This window comes from Syngnathoides biaculeatus, chromosome 5 (assembly GCF_019802595.1).
Source record: "Syngnathoides biaculeatus isolate LvHL_M chromosome 5, ASM1980259v1, whole genome shotgun sequence".
NCBI lineage: Eukaryota > Metazoa > Chordata > Actinopteri > Syngnathiformes > Syngnathidae > Syngnathoides > Syngnathoides biaculeatus.
Window position 1 is genome coordinate 15,747,020 of NC_084644.1, and position 23,281 is coordinate 15,770,300.

At 42.3% G+C, this 23,281-nt stretch overlaps 1 protein-coding gene across 2 annotated transcripts in view; it reads left to right on the forward strand.

The window, feature by feature from the left end:
• The first annotated feature begins 622 nt into the window (after positions 1-622).
• Positions 623-23,281, forward strand: part of LOC133501485 (aldehyde dehydrogenase, mitochondrial-like) — a 45,401-nt gene continuing 22,742 nt past the window's right edge. Inside the window, exons 1-6 of one of the 2 annotated variants that reach the window (XM_061821288.1) lie at positions 623-813; positions 1,178-1,282; positions 15,285-15,425; positions 15,744-15,823; positions 16,667-16,778; positions 20,675-20,803. In XM_061821288.1, coding sequence (XP_061677272.1) covers positions 706-813; positions 1,178-1,282; positions 15,285-15,425; positions 15,744-15,823; positions 16,667-16,778; positions 20,675-20,803 — 675 coding nt within the window. In that variant the 5' untranslated portion in view covers positions 623-705. Of the gene's footprint in view, positions 880-1,177; positions 1,283-15,284; positions 15,426-15,743; positions 15,824-16,666; positions 16,779-20,674; positions 20,804-23,281 lie in introns of both variants that reach the window. The other variant, XM_061821289.1, reaches the window with a different exon arrangement.

Sequence of the window (23,281 nt, forward strand, 5' to 3'; positions counted from 1 at the left end):
GTTGAGAGTGTTTAAGGTGCAAGTACTGCTAAAGATCCACTGCAAGTCATGAAGAAGGTGTTACTATTGCAGCTAAAGTTCCTTGCTTTGGTTTTTTTTGTCATCTGAGTTTTCTTTTTTTTATTGTTGTACATCATGCACTTACCAAAGTAATTGGTAAGAGTTTTATGCATTTGATTTAGCATATTTTTAATGCATTGCACAGAATGTTAATTGAGGCTTTTTTCATAAAATTATAATGGGTAAAATGTAGGTTAATTTAAATCCCATTAATTATTAAATAAACTAAATTTCGTCATGTCATCTGTAAACATTTTGAAACATTAATGCAATGTATTTATGTAATAATCTTACTAATATGTGCAAAGGAAATTAAACGACTTAGTATGACGGTATACTCAGTGTCAATCTTTGTAGTCACAGGAACTTTCAAAACTTAAGGAAGTCTCCATTTTTGCTTAATTTTCATAAGCGAATTTGAGGAAAATTACACATTTGCCACCTAAAATACATGATTTGAATCATTTTTAACAAAAACCTTGGCGGTCCCTTATGTTATGTGGAATGATAATTGGTCAGTGAGCAGTCAAGAAACGGAAACAGGAAAGGGTGGGAGTGAAAAATATTATTTGAAGAGCCTTACATAACACCGCACACTGAACCCAGGAAAGACTTGCTGTGGTTGGAGCGCTACTGTCTACCGAAATGCTCCGTTCGGTGATTTGTCGGACCTTTCCGCGGGTGACGGTTGCCCAGTACTCCGCCGCGGCTATGCCTGCACCTTGCACCAAACCCGAGGTCCACTTTAACAAGGTACACTGAGTTGTTGGCCACTAAGTTTTTGGACGGGAGCGCTATTCGTATAAGGGAGGAGATAAGGTAAGGCAACAATCTGTGAGAAAGTCTCCCGTGAGCAACAGCTGCTTAATCACTAGTAGTAACGAGGGTGCAGAAACCTCGGAAAATCACGACCGACATCATCAGAGAGCAACGGAGGCAACAAAATCAAAATGGGAACCTACGTGAATTTTTAGTCAAGCTGTACTACTGTACTAAAGCTGACTGTAACCTTATTTAAATTTAGTGGTAGTATACCTGCGAAGTGTGATGTTCAAAGGTGTATTTATTTACACTGTATGCACAGTGTGTTCATAATAGCTTTGTTTTATTCGTGTAGCTGTTCATCAACAACCAGTGGCAGGATGCAGCAAGTGGGAAAACCTTCCCTACTATAAACCCAGCAACAGGGGAGATCATCTGTCATGTTGCTGAGGCCAATGAGGTAAGTAAACACAAAGCTTTCATTCAGTCATGTGATCACTTACCATGAACCGAAGGTAGAAAAGAAGGAGCTGAGATGTAACAGTATTATACAGGTGGTCCAGGTAATAAGCACGATGCATTAGGGTGCTGCACAGACTGATGTGACGTTTTATAAACAAATATAATATGCTCTACCAACTGGTGTCAAACTCAAGGCCCCAGGGCCAGATCTACCCCGCACCATCATTTTATGTGGCTGATGAAAGCAAAACATGTGACCACTTTCATGATTCTTAGAAAAATCTGTACTAAAGTTTTACATTGTCATATTTAATAAAACAAAATGTTGAGATATTGCAAATATTTTTTTGTCAACTAATCCCGTTCTGCAGTAACTTGAACAATAATTGGAGAAAACATTTTTGCTGATTTCACAACTTGCTATCCACCAATTTGTTGTATGTCATATGATAAGGCAATTAGTATTTATTCGGTTTCAGTGATAATGGTCCTCTGAGGGAATCCAGAATGACATTGTGACCTGCAACAAAAAGGATTTTCAAACCCCTGCTCTACAAAAAGCACTTAACACAAACATTATCAGTAATTAACCTCACCTTTTTATATTCACACATGAAGAAAACAATTCTGGGAAACTGCAACAGGAAATGTTGACTACACTGGACATTAATAGCTGCATCGGACCAAAAAATATTATATTTACAGTGCACACCCATGTTTGACTTGCACAAAAGTGCGATCGGGGTGTGCCAACAAAACAGCACATTTAAAATTTTCTTCATGATTATGTACGGCACATTAATACCTCTACTTACGAAAGTCTTGACTAACAAAAGATTCAGGTTACAAAAAGCATCCCCAGAAATTTTTTGTTTCTAATTACGAAAGAAATTCAGGATACGAAAGGATAAAAAATTGTGCTCCATTCAACCAAATGTAAACATCCTGTCGTGGGTCTTAATCTGAAACTGGCGCGACCGTGCTGCTCTCCCATTGGCCACTGTTGGAGCACTTTGCTGGCATCACATTGGCTAGTAGGCATGCCAATCTTTAGCCATGACGCAATTCCTTTCTCTTGGTATGTGTGGTGCAATACAGCAGGTCCACGTTTTGGCTAGCACGTAGCATCTTACTGGCATTACATCCGTCCCGTGACTTGGAGTACCGTCAATCTTTATTCATTTATTTTTGGGGGGATGGCAATCTTTACCCATTATGCACTTCTTGTACATTTGGCACCAAATACATTGTGATACGCTCGTGCACTCTCGTACAGTACAACGTCGTCGCAGATTTATTCATCTTTTTTACCATGGAAGAAAGAAATTGATGGCCAGTGCCATCATACTGCTGCCATATGGCCTCATTCTGCTGCTGCTCGACTTGAGAGGTTTGAAGTGGAGGTTGAACCTGAAGTTGAGGAAATTGTTTGCTTGGAAAGGGGAAGGTTGACATTGATGATTTGGTTCACCTCAGCGATCTTTTGACGGAGAAGCGAGGACATCGGTGAGTTGGTTCACCACGAAGCTCTTTCAATGGAGAAGCTAAAAGCTGGAGGTGATGCGACACAGGACAATGCAGGAACAGTTTGCGGCTTAGAGCAGGAGCCAGCAACTATTCCCTCAGCCAGAATAAAAGACGCATTGTTGAAATTCCATGACATTTCTGAATTTATTTGAGATAAAAAAATTATATGTACAACACTATTACCAAATGTAATGTTCAATTCTCTCAAATATAGTTCCAGTATTACAATAAACAATATTAACCATATTTATCCACACACACATAATTGTATAACTATCATATTATGCACTTGTTTTATTCAAACAAGTAATCTCAGTTCAAAAGAATAACACATTACAATTCTGGCAACACAGGACACTGCCACCCACACTTAGGTCAGGGCAGCTTAACCACATTGGCTTTAAAGATACAGGGCAGGGACGAAGTCGTGCGGATGCAGGTGGAGTGAACAACTCTGTCAAGGTAAAAACAAATAAACCTTTGAAATTGTTGTGATGTTTTTATCCCTTTCTATGTAATCTCATGTTGACTTCAGTATCAATTAACCTGTCGTATTCTTAATAAAAGGCTCAGGTAGAGTATGAAGTGACAAAGATCAGGCCAAGTCACTGCGACTTCATCTCTCCTGGCCAGAATCAAGAAATTATTTAAAACATTTGGGTCGTGCCAGTGACTCAAGGTTTTACGCTATTTGCAGGAATACTTGGTCCCAATGCTTCTCAAAAAGCTACATGTTTACTTTGATGCCAAGTGGCACATAACCTTCCAATCCAAGCATGTCATGTTTACATACCAATTCAAACAACTGCACTGGTGAGGATTTTTTTCATGGCTGGCAATCACAAAGATTGTGGAAAATATACAAAGTAACCTGACTTGCACTTTGGTTACAGGTCTCAATTACACACACAAACTGAAACCCACACTACCCATCCATCCATCCATCCATCCATCCAATCCATCCATCCATCCATCCATCCATCCATCCATCCATCCATCCATCCATCCTCCATCCATCCATCCATCCATCCATCCATCCATCCATCCATCCTCCATCCATCCATCCATCCACCATCCATCCATCCATCCATCCATTTTCTTCACCGCTTATCCTCACAAGGGTCGTGGGGAGTGCTGGAGCCTATCCCATCTGTCAACGGGCAGGAGGCGAGGTACACCCTGAACTGGTTCCCAGCCAATCGCAGGGGACATTGAGACAAACCGACGCACACACAATCACACCTACGGGCAATTTAGAGTGTCCAATTAATGTTGCATGTTTTTGGAATGTGGGAGGAAACCGGAGTGCCTGGAGGAAACCCACACGGGTAGGAGAAGAAGAGGCAAACTCCACACAGGCGGGTCTGGTATTGAACCTGGGACCTCAGAACTGTGAGGCTAACGCTTTACCAACTGATCCACCGTGCCGCCAAACCCCCAGGAAACTTCAATAAAATGGGGGGGAACCAAACAGCAAAGGGACTTAGCCAAATTTATACTTCTCCTAATCTTTACAAAGATTTTCATCTCGATGTCATCACATAGGATTCATGGTGAGGAACAATTTTAACAATTCAATTCTGTACTTTACAAACAAGAAGTGGTGGAAGGGTTTGTGTGTCCTGATGATCCTAGAAGCTAAATTATCCGGGGCTTCATGGCCCTGGTAGGGTTATTCATGGCAAAAAGGTCCTAGGTAAGGGACCAGACAAAGTATAACTCCATAACCCCTATGACGAATACAAATATTGGATCTCGGTTTCCTTTGCCCGGATGCGGGTCACCAGAGCCTACCTCTGGTGCCAGGCCAGGAGGTGGGGCTCGAAGCCGAGTTCCTGTTGGCCGGGCTTGCATCCATGGAGGATGGCTGGGCACAGCCTGAAAGGGTAACATGGGACCCCCTTCCATTGGCCTCACCACCTGTGAGTAGATGTGAGCTGGGTGATGGCCAAAGGCAATCCGATCACTGGCTACAGAAACTAGCTCTAGGGACATGGAATGTCACCACTTTGGCTGGGAAGGAGCCCGAGCTGGGGCGTGAGTTCGAGAAGTTCTGATTAGATATAGTCGGACTCTCCTCTACGTACCGCGTGGGCTCGAGTGCCAGTCCTCTTGAGAGGCGTTGGAGTTGCCCACGGTGAGAGGTGCCAAGGTGGAACCCCCAAATGCCCTGATACGTACGGGCTGTTTGGTCCCTGCACGACCAGTGTCAGAGCTTGCACTCGTTTTCGGTGAGTGTTTGACTCCACCAAGGCTGCCCTTTGTCACCGGGACCTCAGAACTGTGAGGCCAACGCTTTCCAGCTGATCCACCGTGCCACCCCTTAGAAATTAGAGTTCAGTAAATGTCTTAAAGCTAAGCATGCACATGCTGTATATAAAGCACAGTTCATGTAAGGAGACATCAACAATTCTTATGATGATCATGAAGAATCAGTCGCTGCGCAGTTCATCCATCCATTATCTGAGCCTCTTATCCTCACAAGGGTTGTGCGATTATGCAGTTCAGTAAAACAGAAAATTTTCACTGCAAAATGTAGTAAGTTACTGTACATCAATGTGCCAACGCTCCTAAGACATCCTGTGCTGATAGGAAATACAGCTGCTTCGTAGGCCACTGCTCAGAACGACGTAGCAGTTACAAACCCAATCTCAATGAAGTTGGAATCTTGTGTAAAACATAAAAATAGAATACAAATATTTGCAAATCATGTTCAACCTATATTTAATTGAATAAACTGCCAAAACAAGTATTCAATGCCCAAACTGATAAACCAAATAATCATTAACTTGGAACTTTATGGCTGCAAGATGTTCCAAAAATCCTGGGACAGGATCTTGTTTACCACTGTGCTATCACCTTTTCTTTTCACAACATTCAATAAACGTTTGGGAACCGAGGACAGTCATTGTTGAAGCTTTGTAGCCGGAATTCTTTCCTTGCTTGATGTAGAGCCTAAGATGTTCAACAGTCCAGGGTCTCTATTGTCGTATTTTACGCTTCATAATGCACCACACATTTTTAATGGGAGGCATGTTCATGTTTCTCCAAATCCTGAATGCACCTTTCAGCATGAATGGTGCCTTGACAGATGTGTAAGTTACCCTGGCTATTGGCACTAATACAGCCCATACCATCACACATGCTGGCTTTTTAACGTTGTGTCCATAACAGTCTGGATGGTCAAAATCTTGATTTAAGGGTCAAGTACAGTATGTAACAACACACAAGGAATTTCTGTCCGGCAGTCTGTGCTGCCCTGGTACACATTCATGTTGAATACTGTGAAGAAGATAAACAAACTAACAAGCACGAACAACAATAGACATTCACTTAATGGGAAAGTATTCCTTTGTAAAAGTCACAGTTTTACAAAAATGCAGAGTGTCCGAGCATTTAGAGCAGTTAGTGTCCACACCCCATGTTAAATGCAGCTGTATGGGGGGCACAAGCAAGTGCAATATGTAGGCTGGTCCGAAGCCCGGATAAATGCAGAGGGTTGTGTCAGGAACGGCATCCGGCGTAAAACTTTGCCAACCAATATGAGCATTCACCAAATACTGAATCGTCATAGCCTGGGTTAACAACGCCTGGGAATGGCATTATTAACCTGCAGGATGTCATTGGAAATTCATCTAATGTGGGTCGAAGACAAAGAAGAGGAGGAAAGCGGATTCGGCAGCAGAAGAAGAGGAATGCACAGAGCCTTCAACCGAGTGTAAGCACTTTGAATGTTGGGACTATGGCAGGAAAAGCTCAGGAGTTGGTTGACATGATGATTAGGAGAAAGGTTGATATATTGTGCATCCAAGAAAGCAAGTGGAAAAGTAATAATGCTGTAAGTTTGGGAGCAGGGTTTAAAAATATTTTACCATGGAGTAGATGGGTAGAGAATTGGTGTAGGGGTTATTTTAATTGAAGAGCTGGCTAAGAATGTGTTGGAGGTGATAAGAGTATCAGATCGAGTGATGAGGCTGAAATTCGAAAGTGAGCGTGATATAGATTGAAATGGCTCCTGAATGACTATATGAAATTTTCGGTCATGTTTCCAAATTATGTAAAGGGTGTGTATTTAGTAATACAGCCCTATGGGGGCACAAACCAGTGCAATCTGTAGGCCGGTCCCAAGCCCGGATAAATGCAGAGGGTTGCGTCAGGAAGGGCATCCGGCGTAAAAACTGTGCCAAACAAATATGAGCGTTCATCTAAAGAATCCCATACCGGATCGGTCGTGGCCCGGGTTAACAACGCCCGCCCCCGGCACTGCTAACCTGCAGGGCGTCGGTGGAAATTCAGCTACTGTGGGTCGAAGACAAAGAAGAGGAGGAAACCGGATCCAGCGTCAGAAGAAAAAGAGGAATGCACAGAGCCTACAACTGAGTGTAGGGACTTTGAATGTTGGGACTATGACAGGAAAAGAACAGGAGTTGGTTGACATGATGATTAGGAGAAAGGTTGATATTCTGTGCATCCAAGAGAGTAGGTGGAAAGGTAGTAAGGCTAGAAGTTTGGGAGCAGGGTTTAAATTATTCTACCACAGAGTAGATGGGAAGAGAAATGGAGTAGGGGTTATTTTAAAGGAAGAGCTGGCTAAGAATGTCTTGGAGGTGAAAAGAGTATCAGATCGAGTGATGAGACTAAAATTTGAAATTGAGGGTGTTATGTATAATGTGGTTAGCGGCTATGCACCACAGGTAGGATGTGACCTAGAGTTGAAAGAGAAATTCTGGAAGGAACTAGATGAAGTAGTTCTGAGCATCCCAGACAGGGAGAGAGTTGTGATTGGTGCAGATTGTAATGGACATATTGGTAAAGGAAACAGGGGCGATGAAGAAGTGATGGGTAAGTACGGCATCCAGGAAAGGAACTTTGAAGGGCAGATGGTGGTGGACTTTGCAAAAAGGATGGAGATGGCTGTAGTGAACACTTATTTCCAGAAGAGGGAGGAACATATAGTGACCTACAAGAGCGGAGGTAGAACCACGCAGGTAGATTATATTTTGTGCAGACGATGTAATCTGAAGGAGGTTACTGACTGTAAAGTAGTGGTAGGGGAGAGTGTAGCTCGACAGCAAAGCATGGTGGTGTGTAGGATGACTCTGGTGGTGGGTAGGAAGATTAAGAAGACAAAGGTAGAGCAGAGAACCATGAAGCTCAGAAAGGAAGAATGTTGTGCGGCCTTTCGGAAAGAGGTGAGACAGGGTCTCGATGGACAGCAGAAGCTCCCGGAAGACTGTCGTACGACAGCGAAGGTAATCAGAGAGACAGGCAGGAGAGTACTTGGTGTGTCATCTGGTAGGAAAGGGGAGAAGGAGACTTGGTGGTGGAACCCCAAAATACAGGGAGTCATACAAGGAAAGAGATTAGCGAAGAAGAAGTGGGATACTGAGAGGACTGAGGAGAGGCGAAAGGAGTACATCGAGATGCGACGTAGGGCAAAGGTAGAGGTGGCAAAGGCTAAACAAGAGGCATATGAAGACATGTACACCAGGTTGGACACGAAAGAAGGAGAAAAGGATCTCTACAGGTTGGCCAGACAGAGGGATAGAGATGGGAAGGATGTGCAGCAGGTCAGGGTGATTAAGGATAGAGATGGAAATGTGTTGACTGGTGCCGGTAGTGTGCTAAATAGATGGAAAGAATACTTTGAGAAGTTGATGAATGAAGAAAATGAGAGAGAAGGAAGAGTTGAAGAGGCAAGAGTGAAGGACCAGGAAGTGGAAATGATTACTAAGGGGGAAGTCAGAAAGGCACTACAAAGGATGAAAAATGGAAAGGCAGTTGGTCCTGATGACATACCGGTAGAGGTATGGAAGCAATTTGGAGAGATGGCTGTGGAGTTTTTGACCAACTTATTCAACAGAATACTAGCGGGCGAAAAGATGCCTGAAGAATGTAGGAAAAGTGTTCTAGTTCCCATTTTTAAGAACAAAGGGGATGTTCAGAGCTGTGGGAACTATAGAGGAATAAAGTTGATGAGCCACACAATGAAGTTATGGGAAAGAGTAGTGGAGGCTAGACTCAGGACAGAAGTAAGTATCTGCGAGCAACAGTATGGTTTCATGCCTAGAAAGAGTACCACAGATGCATTATTTGCCTTGAGGATGCTCGTGGAAAAGTACAGAGAAGGTCAGAAGGAGCTACATTGTGTCTTTGTGGATCTAGAGAAAGCCTATGACAGAGTACCAAGAGAGGAACTGTGGTACTGCATGCGTAAGTCTGGTGTGGCAGAGAAGTATGTTAAAATAGTACAGGACATGTATGATGGCAGCAGAACAATGGTGAGGTGTGCCTTAGGTGTGACAGAGGAATTTAAGGTGGAGGTGGGACTGCAACAGGGATCAGCTCTGAGCCCCTTCCTGTTTGCAGTGGTAATGGATAGGCTGACAGATGAGGTTAGACTGGAATCCCCTTGGACCATGATGTTCGCAGATGATATTGTGATATGCAGTGAAAGCAGGGAGCACGGAGAGGAACAATTGGAAAGATGGAGACATGCACTGGAAAGGAGAGGAATGAAGATTAGCCGAAGTAAAACAGAATACATGTGCGTGAATGAGAAAAGTAGAGGGGGAAGAGTGAGGCTACAGGGAGAAGAGATAGCGAGGGTGGACGACTTCAAATACTTGGGGTCAACAATACAGAGCAATGGAGAGTGTGGTCAGGAACTGAAGAAACGGGTCCAAGCAGGTTGGAAAAGCTGGCGAAAGGTGTCTGGTGTGTTATGTGACAGAAGAGTGTCTGCTAGGATGAAGGGCAAAGTTTACAAAACAGTGGTGAGGCCGGCCATGATGTACGGATTAGAGACGGTGGCACTGAAGAAACAACAGGAAGCTGAACTGGAGGTGGCAGAAATGAAGATGTTGAGGTTCTCGCTCGGAGTGACCAGGTTGGATTGGATTAGAAATGAGCTCATTCGAGGGACAGCCAAAGCTGGATGTTTTGGAGACAAGATTCGAGAGAGCAGACTTCGATGGTTTGGACATGTTCAGAGGCGAGAGAGTGAGTATATTGGTAGAAGGATGCTGAGGATGGAGCTCACAGGCAAAAGAGCGAGAGGAAGACCAAAGAGAAGGTTTATGGATGTGGTGAGGGAAGACATGAGGGCAGTTGGGGTTAGAGAGGAAGATGCAGGAGATAGGCTAAGATGGCAAAAGATGACACGCTGTGGCGACCCCTAACGGGACAAGCCGAAAGGAAAAGAAGAAGAAGAGTGTGTATTTAGTCTAAGTTGGTATATTTTCACAAATACGGATTTTAATGAGGTAGCACGGTGGATCAGCTGGTAAAGCGTTACCCTCGCAGTTCTGAGGTCCTGAGTTCAATTCTGGCCTGTGTGGAGTTTAAATGTTCTCCCTGTGCCTGCATGGGTTTTGTCCGGGCACTCCAGTTTCCTCACACATCCCAAAAACATGCAACATTAATTGGACATTCTAAATTACCCCTAAGTGTTATTGTGAGTGTGGCCGTTTTGTCCCTATGTGCCCTGTGATTGGGTGGCAACCAGTTCAGGGTGTACCCCGCCTCCGGCCTGTTGACAGCCGGGATAGGCTCCAGGACTCCCTGCAACCCTTGTGAGAATAAACGGCAAATACAATGGATAGATGGATGTATTTTAATGAACAAAATCAATTTAAAAGGTTGTCAAATTAATTTGGGAGTAATAGCTGGTCATAACTTGCTTCACTATAAATACATTTTCATGTGGTAAACTGATGCCAAATCTTGGGACTCCTTCTGAGAGCCATAACTAGGCAGTACCCAGAACTGTCCATCCTCATTTCAGTCACAATTTTCCCAAGATGTCATGGGCAGAACCACAAAAACTTTATACTAATAGCTGTAAACCGGTATCTTGTGTTTTTTTGGGCATTAAATGCTTAAAATAAAAATCTAAATAGGGTGGATGTTTCTGTGTATTAGACTGATATGGGTCTTTGAGCTGTAGAAGTTTGTGAATGTGAACAGATTTCTTTTTTTTTTTTTATCATATCCACTGATGTGTATATAAATGCTCCATACCCATGGAAACAGCAGAAGTTTTTTCAACACATTGACCAGAAAATGACAGATTATCCGGACCATCCGCTGCAGTGCGTGAAAGAGGACCCAGGATTTATTGCCAGCTGTCTGAACTCATGAGTACTTGAGGTTGCCTATCTCCAATTCAGGCAACAGTATTGGCAGCAACTGGATTTTCCACTAATCAAGTAAGAGCTATTTTATAAATTTTAAATATTAACATTTTGCCTAATCAGCCCACTTTGTTGCCATTTACATTGAGATTTTTTGAAATAAGGAATTATTTATATTATTATTGTTCCTGCTAAAAGAAGCATTTCTCCAATGAATGCTTGTTCTAAGTCCCATTCTAGAAAACTGTCATACGAGTATACTTTCTTATTTTCAGGTTAATACGACATAGCCAGCTTGTGAGATGGTGTTGGGGAATTGTAGGCAGAAATAATCGCGTGCCACTTCCATCATGCTGTGCGTCTGAGATTCGTGACACCTTTCCTAATCCAGATGGCCTAGAGTACACAGGATTTAAATGGTCTACATTCTGATTTTTTTCGTTTTTTCTTTGTGTAAATGTTGATGTATGTGTTAGGATATGTAGTAAACATACACCACCAAACTAAAATCTTTGCATTTTTATTGGACTGTATGTTTACATTTTGTATGTATGTTTCTCTCATTACATTTTCACTGAATGCTTATTTGGTCTTTCAATATTAGCATCTTGAGGCCACCTGAGGTTGAAATACATGTTGCAGTATCCTCTCTGATGTCGGAAAGATATGTGTTCCTTTCTAATGAACAGGCACTTCATCAGTCTGGCAACTTTTGGAATGTACCAAAGATTGAGATTCCGCATCTGCTGGTTCGATGTCAAACTCTTGTGCTTCCTGCCACATTTTTAATTGATTTATAAAATAAGAAAAAATGTATAGATAAAGCACAGGTTTATTTCAATCAATTTAATGATGGACAAATTATTTTTGATAAGGTGAAAACAGGTCTCCTGGAGAGCACAATTCATTTTAATCAGCTCATGCTTCGTACTTTGGATGAGGTTTCAAAGCAGCATATGTTGATAAAATCTCCATATGACAATGCGGTAACAACGGAAAAAGTTTAATTCACTGATCTAATTTAAAGTATTACAGATACTGTTTTCTCCCACATAAATCCACACGATGGTAAGCAGTTTTTGCTTACTCGACAACCAAGTTTACCAATGAATTATCCAATCAAATTTGCGAGTAAGAGAATTTACATTAGTTAGCAGTTATAAACTATTCTCAGAGTGACTAGTATGTAATACTGCTTGTTTTAATTCTTCATAGTCCACCCATCCATTTTCTTAGCCGCTTATTCTCACGAAGGTCGCGGGAGCGCTGTAGCCTATCCCAGCTGTCAACGAGCAGGAGGAAGGGTACACCCTGAACTGGTTTCCAGCCAATCACAGGGCACATGGAGGCAAACAACCACACACACAATCACACTTGGTGCAATTTAGAGTGTCCAATTAATGTTGCATGTTTTTGGGATGCGGGAGGAAACTGGAGTGCCCGGAGAAAACCCACGCAGGCACAGGGAGAACATACAAACTCTACACACGCGGGTCCGGGATCGAACCCGGGACCTCAGAACTGTGAGGCCAAAGCTTTTCCAGTTGATCCACCGTGTCCCCAATTCTACAAAGTTCCTGCACACATCAGAACATAAGCCTGTCTGCACATGTGAACAGCCAGATATCCAGTACTTCCTTGTGATGCTGTTTGTTTGGGGTGGAGTCACGGGCATTGTTTGTTTCCATTTTGCACAACTGTCATTAAATTGTTAAATAATAAATGGTTTGTAAACAATTTTATCCTGTTTTTCCAGTTGAGAATGGTCAAACAATTTGCTGTAATAAAACATTTTTCGCCAAGAACGACATATGCTGCTTTCAATCAACCATGTCAACAGTGTTCAAAGTTTTCAGGAAATAAAAGATGATCAATCAAAATCGCTGAACCGATTGTCGGCACCACTCTACCCACTATTGAAGACTTGCATGCAACGTGAAGTTGGTCCAGAGCAGGCAGGATCCTTTTGGACCCTCCACATCCTGGCCACCAGCTCTTCCAGTTCCCTCCGTCGGGAAAGTGCTCCAGATCAATGCAAGTCAAAACTAGACGGCATTCAAACAGTTGTTAGTCTAGCAATGAAGTCATTAAATTCTTAATCTGAGAATCTACTATTTTCTGCCTTATGCCATTGTTGGGACACACACTCCCATCCAGGTGTTCCAACGAGTATTAGTATTAGTAATATAATTTGGAGACAATTCGACCCTTTGCACAATTGTCATTCCACTGGTCTATGAACGGCTAAAGGCACTCTGAACAACCTTAACACAATGTGGGATGTTGACACACTCTAATCTCCTACCTGTTCTAAATGAAGAAGACTTTACATCTTAGACATCTGTGGGTCTTATAAGGAGTAGTTCGTTCTTGTTCTGAATGTCGTAAAATTCCTTGTTTGTTTTTACACACTTGGCTAATAAAGCTGATTCTGCTCAACATACTTCCGCAACTTGTCTTTTAACAAAAGCTCTTCACATTTTTGGTACTTTCTGTTGGGGGGGGGGGGGGGGCTTCTTGAGCTTGTTGGACCGTGTCCTGGTTCAGCGGCTGATCCAAGCTTGTATTTGGTCCCTTTAGCAACACTGTTCTGTTCAGGTGTCGGAACTGGCTGGATGGTAGGCACTGATCCAAGTTTTAACATTCAAAACCCATCTTAGACATGAGTCCACCAGTAAAAGAGTCCGGGTGAAATCTTCACTGCATATGACAGACTGGTGTGGCAGAGAAATATGTTAAAATAGTACAGGACATGTATGATGGCAGCAGAACAATGGTGAGGTGTGCCTTAGGTGTGACAGAGGAATTTAAGGTGGAGGTGGGACTGCATCAGGTATCAGCTCTGAGCCCCTTCCTGTTTGCAGTGGTAATGGATAGGCTGACAGATGAGGTTAGACTGGAATCCCCTTGGACCATGATGTTCGCAGATGATATTGTGATATGCAGTGAAAGCAGGGAGCACGGAGAGGAACAATTGGAAAGACGGAGACATGCACTGGAGAGGAGAGGAATGAAGATTAGCCGAAGTAAAACAGAATATATGTGCGTGAATGAGAAAAGTGGAGGGGGAAAAGTGAGGCTACAGGGAGAAGAGATAGCGAGGGTGGCCGACTTCAAATATTTAGGGTCAACAATCCAGAGCAATGGTGAGTGTGGCAAGGAAGTGAAGAAACAGGTCCAAGCAGGTTGGAACAGCTGGCGAAAGGTGTCTGGTGTGTTATGTGACAGAAGAGTCTCTGCTAGGATGAAGGGCAAAGTTTACAAAACAGTGGTGAGGCCGGCCATGATGTACGGAGTAGAGACGGTGGCAATGAAGAAACAACAGGAAGAAGAACTGGAGGTGGCAGAAATGAAGATGTGGAGGTTCTCGCTCGGAGTGACCACGTTGGATAGGATTAGAAATGAGCTCATTGGAGGGACAGCCAATGTTGGATGTTTTGGAGACAAAATTCGAGAGAGCAGACTTCGATGGTTTGGACATGTTCAGAGCCCAGAGAGTGAGTATATTGGTGGAAGGGTGCTGAGGATGGAGCTGCCAGGCAAAAGAGCGAGAGGAAGACCAAAGAGAAGGTTTAAGGATGTGGTGAGGGAAGACATGAGGGGAGTTGGGGTTAGAGAGGAAGATGCAGGAGATAGGCTAAGATGGCAAAGGATGACACGCTGTAGCGACCCCTGACGGGACAAGCCGAAAGGAAAAGAAGAAGAAGAGAGACATCCAAAGTTAGATGTTTTGGAGACAAAGTTTGAAAGAGCAGCCTTCGTTGGTTTGAACATGTCCAGAGGCGAGAGAGTGAGTATATTGGTATAAGGGTGCTGAGGATGGAGCTACCAGGCAAAGGGAGAGGAAGCGAGAGGAAGACCAAAGTGAAGGATGATGGATTTGGCATTAATGTGTTTAAATCTTCGGTGCTTACTGACTCAAAATCGCTGGATCCACACAGTGAAAACAGAAACAGCTTTCCAGTTTTGCTCAGCACACAACAAATGTGATTTAGCATTGACATTAACTGTTCATTTTCATGCCACAATATAGGAAATACCATACATACAGGAGACAGTATTTTGCCATAAAGATAAAGATTTTCAGACTTTTGTGTGCGTGTTTGTGTTTGTGTGTGTGTGTGTGTGTGTGTGAGTGAGAGAGGGAGAGAGAGAGAAAGAGAGATTACAATCTACAAACTGGTGAATTGGGAATTCCAGAACAGCAAATATTTGGTCCACTGTTTTGTGCTTTTGAAAGAGCTCTTCATATTATATTTGAAAGTTGTGTGTTGTTGTGACCTAATTACTTTTACAGTTATTTTAATAATGACACTGACAAATGTTTTTTTATTCCAGGCGGATGTTGACAAAGCAGTAAAAGCAGCACGTGATGCCTTCCGGTTGGGGTCACCATGGAGACGGATGGATGCCTCCCAACGAGGCCTTCTTCTTAGCCGGTTGGCAGATGCAGTTGAGAGGAATTCTGCCTACCTTGCAGTGAGTTGTATTGGGAAAAACAGCTAAATCCTCCAAATCTCATTATTTGTCTCCTGTGCTTTCATAACACCATATATTTGTGTTGTGTGAATGTAAAGACAATTTGCACCACTGACCAAATTCTTTTGTGATTGAATGAACAGTCTTTGTTGGCACATGCATATTTAAAAAGATGATCATACCATGGAACAAACTTGTACAAGCACAAATTAATTAAAATGTTCAACATATTTGAATAACATAAAAAATCTGTTGATTGTCGATCCAAAACCACTGCATGTATTTGGCTGTTTTGCTATTGTGGTAATGTTTCCATAGGAACTGGAGACCCTTGACAACGGGAAGCCGTATGCTGTTTCCTACACAATGGATCTGCCCTATGTAGTCAAATGTCTCAGGTAACCAATGCACAGGCCTGGGTTGGTATGATGTTGCCACAACTTATCAAAATGAGGGTGGAGCTTTCAAAACTGGGTTTGTTCATTCCCAACCATCAACACATCACCAGCTAGTGGTCATTTGGCAGCTGTGCCACTTTTTTTGAGCGCCCATCCACCTGAAGGAAGTGGGTCAGTACCCTTTTGTCCACCGCGGTGAACCCCATTTTACAGGCATTGAGATGGGATGGAAGTATGGCCACACCTGTTTTGTGTCTCTCACAAGAGCAACTCCAGATGGGAAGAGAGTCAAACCCCTCTCTAAAGGACTAGGTCTGGAGCCCCAGCTGTATGATGAAGTGAGGCCTACTTTATCTAGCTGCAATCTCTCATCCTCACATCAGAACAGGCCCTTTCCCTGGCATTCCAAATTCTTAAGGCCAGCTTCTGTAGTCAGGGACCGGAACTCCCAAGGTTCCCGTCTTTGGCCCCCTTCCTAGCACAGCTGACTCCCTTGGGCCCTCCTCGGCAAGTGAGCCCATAGGAAGGGGTACACATGTTGTTCCGTTTGGGCTGTGCCCAGTGAGTGCAGGCCCAGCTACCACCTGCATGCCTTTGAACTCCACCTCCAGGCCTAGGTTGGAGGAAGGTTCAATGACTTTCATCTGGGAGGGTCAGAATTTGGTTTAATATGTTTCTAAACATAGGGGCTTCTGATGTATGCCCCCCACCGACATCTGAGGTTGTTGGATTTTGGGCACAATAAAACCATCCACCACCATAAAGATGGCTAAAGGATGAGCACATGGGAAAATTATGAATGTTCGATCCCTGCCCTTGTCTGAACAGTTATGATGTTCTCAGGTACTACGCAGGCTGGGCTGATAAATGGGAGGGAAAAACCATCCCCATTGATGGAGATTATTTCTGCTACACCAGGCATGAACCTATTGGAGTTTGTGGACAAATCATTCCGGTAAGGGGTGAAAGATTTCAAGATTCGCAAGAATAAAACTAATCCAATTCCAATTTATTTTACACAAATGGTCCCTCTACATTACAATGAAACCTCCACAGTTGAACACACAACGTTGCAGGAGTCTGTTTCTTGTCCTATTTGTTCATACTGCATTTCAGAACAACTTTTAATTTACACCATTTTAATGGAAAATAAATAAATAAAATCTCTTCCAGCTCAGTCATCATCATAAGACCTTGAAATGCTCACGATATACTTGAATTGAAAACATCTGACTGTAATATGCTAGAAAATCAATAGTTAATGCTTTCGCTCCAAGGTAGTGAAATACAAATCTTAAAGGGCCATAAATGAGTTTTTAATTAATCAAAGTTCATTTTATTTAGGTCAGTCAGGTTTCTTGAAAGAGGTGGGTCGAGAAACCAGATACTGTACTCAAGTAAGAGTACCTTTACTTGAGAACAATGTGTGTCAAGCAAACATCAAAAGGAATCCTAAAAAAAATGAGTAAGAGTAAAAAGTACGCAGTGAAAAAAAAACTACTCAAGTCCTGAGTAAATGGTAAATAATTTCAGATTTTTTAAATCAGAGCCTAGCGTCAAGAAAATAAAAATGACAAAATGTGCAAATTCTGAAAGTGTGTAAACAGTGTGAGGGAGATTTGCACACACCCCAAGAGATGAATCTTTTATAGTTATGCTCATTATAATGGGGCTAATGTGGCCTCATCTGCACAGCCGAAACCACAGGAAACATTTGCCATAACTGGACGGTGTTTTCTCAAGTTAGATGTGGGCTGAAATATCCACATTGGACAGACAGTGCCAGACCAATACTACAATCTACGAAAGCTGTTGTTTTCACAAGTTGCGCGCCGTTATCGTAAATAGTAATGATGACCTTTCCATCATAGTCGCCTCTTAGGTTAGCTTGGCTGGCTTTTCTAATGTTAACGCCTATGCCCAAGAAGCCCAATAGAAGACGTGCGAGGTCATGGATCTTTCTTGTAAAAAAAATAAAAGTAGCGAGAAGCATTTAGAACATTGTAAAAGAGTAAAAGTAATTGACAAGTACAATTTATCCAAAATGCTACTTCAGTAAATGTGACTGAGTAAATGTAAGGAATTGCTACTCACCTCTGCAGTCGTTATTGTGATGAGAAGGAAGCATAGCCAAAATAAGAGGCAATGGGGACAAGGATTTTTTTATATATTTATTTAGAAAAAATATTTTCATGTTAACGTTTTTAAAATACCAGAAACAAATATATTACACATATTGTAACATATCCTCTACTTTGCAATGATTTTTGTAATGCATTGGCATGCCATATCACCAATGACAGAACTGCTTTCACCTGTGCAGTTACTTACGTGACTCGCGTCTGGGTCATTTGAGTCCACTGTGGCAATTGGTGCTGGCCTCTTAGAGCAGTTTTTCAATCAAATCAGGGTTAGCCTTTATGTCATTATATGAGTATGCATACAACGAAAAAACAAGTGCTTCTCCGCAAGGTGGATGCGCAAATAAAATAGAATAAAAATAGAAGAATACCTTGCTAATGTCCTCAAGGGAGGGCAGAGAGCAGCCAGTGATCTTCTGGGCGCCGTTGATCACTCTTTGCAGGGCTTTCCTGTCTGCTGCTGTACATCAGGCATACCACACTGTAATGCAGTATGCGAGGATGCTCTCCACGGTGGTTCTGAAGAAAGCCAGCAGCAGCTTAGCTTCCAAGTTGTTCTTCCTGAGCACTCTCAGGAAGTGGAGTCGCTGCTTTCACTACCCTGTGGTGTTTTCAGTCTAGATGAGTTTGTCTGTGATGTAGACTCCCAGAAATCTGATGGAGTGGACCCTCTGCACACACTCCCCATTGATGAGTAGTAGGACCGGATACATGCTGCACTTCCGAAAGTCCAGGATGATTTTCTTTGTCTTTGTGGTGTTCAGTGTTAGTTTGTTCACTGTACATCACTTTGACAGTTTTACAATCTCAACCCTGTAGGCAGACTCATCTCCTTTTAAGATGAGCCCGAACACGGTGGTCTCATCAGCAAACTTGATGATGGAGTTGCTGGGACGGGCTGGTATACAGTCATATGTGTACAGAGAATATAGCAGAGGGCTCAGAACACAACCTTGGGGGGACCTTGTGCAGAGGGTGATTGAGGAAAAAAGGTGCGGGTCAAGTCTGACAGACTGTGGACTGTTTATGAGAAAGTCTTTGATCCAGCAGCAGATTGAAGGAGATAGTCCAAGGAGGGAGAGTTTGTCAACCAAAATACCTGGGGTGATGGTATTAAAGGCTGAGATAAAGTCTATGAAAAGCATCCTTACGTAGTTCCCTTAGAGTTCCAGGTAGCTCAGTGCAGTGTGGAGAGCGACTGCAATAGCATCGTTGCTGGACCGGTTTCATCTGTAGGCAAACTGGTAGGGGTCGAGTGAGGGAGGGAGTGAGCCCCTTATGTGGCGTGCAACTACCCTCCCAAAGCACTTCATGATCACAGGTGAGTGCAACAGGCCTGTAATCATATAGACTGTCATGGGGATGATTGTTGCAGATTTCAGGCTGGAGGAAATGGTTGATTGTTGCAGGGATCTGTTGAAGATTTTTGTGAAACACTGGTCAGTGATCAGCACAGGCTTTAATTACTTTCCCCGGCACCCCATCTAGGCCAGCAGCTTTCCTGGTTCCTGGTTGTGATGAGCCTGAATTTGATCTATCTGTCTCAAAACGGGCAACGAAACGGTTTAGTTCCTCTGGCAGCAAGGGGTCTGTGTTTCCGGCACTCATCTGGTCATAAGGGCCTTAGTCTCTTGGGTATCCAGGGTTTTTGGTTGGTCTATTGATAGTCACACTGTCTATGCAGTTTTTGATGTGTTCCTGAAGGTTCTGGTGTTCAAATAATTCCCAAACAGTGTGTGAAAAACAGTTCTGCTGCTGAGAGTGTGCATTCTCAGGCCATGTTGTAATTGTCTTTGTTTGAGGCCTTGTTTGTTTTTGTAGGGGGATGTATGTGTGCGTAAGGGTGACGCAAACATGATTGGATTCAACAAGATGTGCTGTCCCCAGTTTTAAATGCAATATTATGTTGAGAAGAAATTCTCTCTCTCGTTGTTCTGGCATTCAAGAAAATTAAATAATTTTGGTGATCCTGACTGACCTGAAACAGGAGAGATTTCATCTGATTTGACTTCAGACAGTGAAACAAAAATGAAACGTGTTTTTGCACAGTATACGGAACTGGTTTCAACTGCACATGTTTGTAACTGACACTAATCACTTCAAGTTGTGCTTGCAGTGTTCTGATTTGTGTTCCCAAACCAGAATTTGGTAACCCTCCTTCAGAATAAATTAACAGCATGTTAAATGTTTCAGTCCACCATATAAAAATATAGTCTTTTTAACTTTAAATGTAGATGCTTTATTTTTAAAGATGAGTCAGAATATTTGCAGTGCACTTTACTACTGAGAATAAAAGCATGACTTACGCTTATGCAGGATTTTAAAGCACTCTGCTTGAGAACTACAATGTATTTTATTTGTATTACCTCACTTCTTTGATTACATATTTAACTTGATAAATAATCTAACATTTTCTTTCTGCCCATCTGCTCCTTTTTCCACAAAAGTTCATCTACGTAAAATGTCCTTAAGCTGTCAGGTCTAGAAACCTGATATGCATTTCAAAACTTGAGAATTTGGGAACCCACCCAAAGAATAAAGATAGCAGCATATGCAGAAATATTGCAGTACACCATGTGAATATTTAGTTTTTTTAAGCTGGACTGTAAAGGCTTTGTCTTTAAGATGAGTCAGAATGTTTGCTATATGAGCTCAAACCATTGAGAGGGCATGCAAAGTGGTTAAGTTTTGTTTTCTTTCCCCCCTGCAGTGGAACGTTCCTCTCTTGATGCAAGCATGGAAACTAGGCCCCGCTCTTGCAACTGGTAACACAGTGGTGATGAAAGTCGCTGAGCAGACGCCGCTTACCGCTCTCTATGTAGCCAGCCTGATAAAAGAGGTACTTTGATGTTTTTCGTCCTGCAGAGTTAAATCCACTTCAGTGCAAAACACTGACATTATACAATACACATGACTTGTACATATATAAAATAATAATCATTACAAACATTTACTTTTGATTTGTTACCTCTGCAATCTGTTTGTCATTCATGGTTATCCCCCCCCCAACTATCATTTAAAGAAATATGTTACAGGTTTCTATTGATACACCAATAAACATCCTCCCACAAAACAAATACTGTAGTTCAATCTTGTTTAACATTTAATAGATGGATAAACACCAGGGGCGTAGGCCCTAATGACAGGATAACATTTAGATTGTAGTAAAATACAGCATATAGATCAGAAGGCTGGCGGATTCAAATCCCTCCCTGAGTGCATGTCGTCGTTGTGTAACTGTTCAAGAGACTTATCCCACATTGCCTATGACTGAACGTGGTTGGATATTTGTTAGCTGTCGGAGACACAGAAACAGAATGGCAGCCACACTTTTCTTTGATGTGTCAGATATGGCACCTGTGACTACACAAGTAGTTTATCACAATATGGGGATGACTGTGGAGTGAATGAATGATGTGCGTAATGGACAGGTCCGACCTCTCAACAACTCGTATTATAATAGAAAAAAGAAAGATAGCCGCATTGTCTTAACCCCTGGTTTGACATGACCCTGCCGCCATGTTGTCCCACAAGCAATACCGGTTGTCAGTAGCGTATGCTTGGAAAGTTAATGCTACGAAGAAAATGGTCCTCAGATGTGCTTGGGGAACATGCAATTCTGATGAAAGATATCCTGCTAGGTTACAAGGGGCCCGGTTGATTCATTTTCAAAAGCCTAAAACACAGTTGACGAAGTATCTACGATGGATTAAGGCTCGCGGAAGACTGCATGTGACTAAATGTAACTAAATGTGAACAATATCAACAAACACAAGGCTGTATGTTCAACGGTAAGTGTGGGAGAAGTATCTTCTGTGATTTTGATGTAATTAGTATCAGTGCTTTATACATTGCAGGAGAACAACTTTCACTTTGTTAGTGTATCACTCACCTGCTGAATGAAGTGTGTAATATTTTATGCCGAAGAGTCGGGTCAGTGATACGTGTCATGCAAGAGAAATGTGTATTTGGCTATTTGTATCATATCAGATTTTTAAGAAAGAGCACTGAGTTCGATTCCGAGCCAAGTCAACCTTTTTCATCTGGTCACTATGGTAATGACCGAGTTAATCATCATTGTTTAAATGGAAAAAAAAAAGAAATGCATAGAAAATCAAACCTAACTCACTTATAAAGACTACAATGATATTACTCATGATCTTTCCAAGTAAAAAGTACTCACCCTGCTTTACATGCAGTACGATTATACTATTTTATCCCATTGGATTTCAATATGAAGTATCTGAGGCGTCAAACTTTTTTGCATTGATCGCCAACATTTCACTGTAACTCTGACATTGCGTCCCAGCTCCGTCCAAAATCTGAATTCCGTGTATATATTCATGTGTGAAATAATTGAGACCTCTCTGAAAAACTCTCTTGGACAAGACTGACGCATTTGGCAAAAAACATACCACAATATTATCTGGAATACGCGATAGAGAATCGACTTGAAACCTGTTCTGTTCAGTTGCCATTTTGGTTGTGAGCAGTAAAGCTTGTGGGACATGGCAACTGTAGCTAAGGGGGCGGAGCTTAAAATCCCCAGTCGGAAAGGTCCATTGTAGAACACCTATGAGTGCCTTGAAAAGTGCTACATTAGAGGTTACATTATTGATGTCTGTATGGCTTGTAGATGTTGGAGCCTATCCCAGCATACTGGACAGTTTCCAGTCAACTACACAGAACAAAAAAACAAAACTAAACATTTGCACTCACATTCACACCTACAAGCAAATATAGATTCAATTAGTTTACCATTCATGCCTTTGTCAAGTACGAAGATGCTGGAGTAATCCACACAAGCATGTGGAGGGTCTGTCAATTCCACATGTGTGGGTTAAGTGGTGATAGGGTGGTAATTGATTTTTTGTTATTTTATTAACAGTTATGATATAACAACATTGTACATAATTCTTTGATGAAACATTCCAAAAGCTGTAATACATAGCATGACCATGTCCATTTTCCAAGCCACTTATCTAAACAAGGAGCACAGGAGTGCCGGAGCCCATTACAACTAATATTGGGCAAAAGGAAGACTACACCCTGAACTGGTTGACTGGATCCTTTTTACCGTAATTATCTAATGTGGGGATTACCCCGCCTCCTGCACAAAATACCTGGAAAAGGCTCCAGCACATCTGTGACCCTTGTGATGATAAGCGGCTCAGGTAATTTATGAATTGTAATTGCAGAATTATTGGTGGATAAGAAAAAGCTCTGTAACTATTGTATTTTTTTGCTTAACGTTTTCATTTATTTACTCAAGCATAAACATGTTTCTACTCTCTAGCCCAAGGGTGGCCAACCAGTC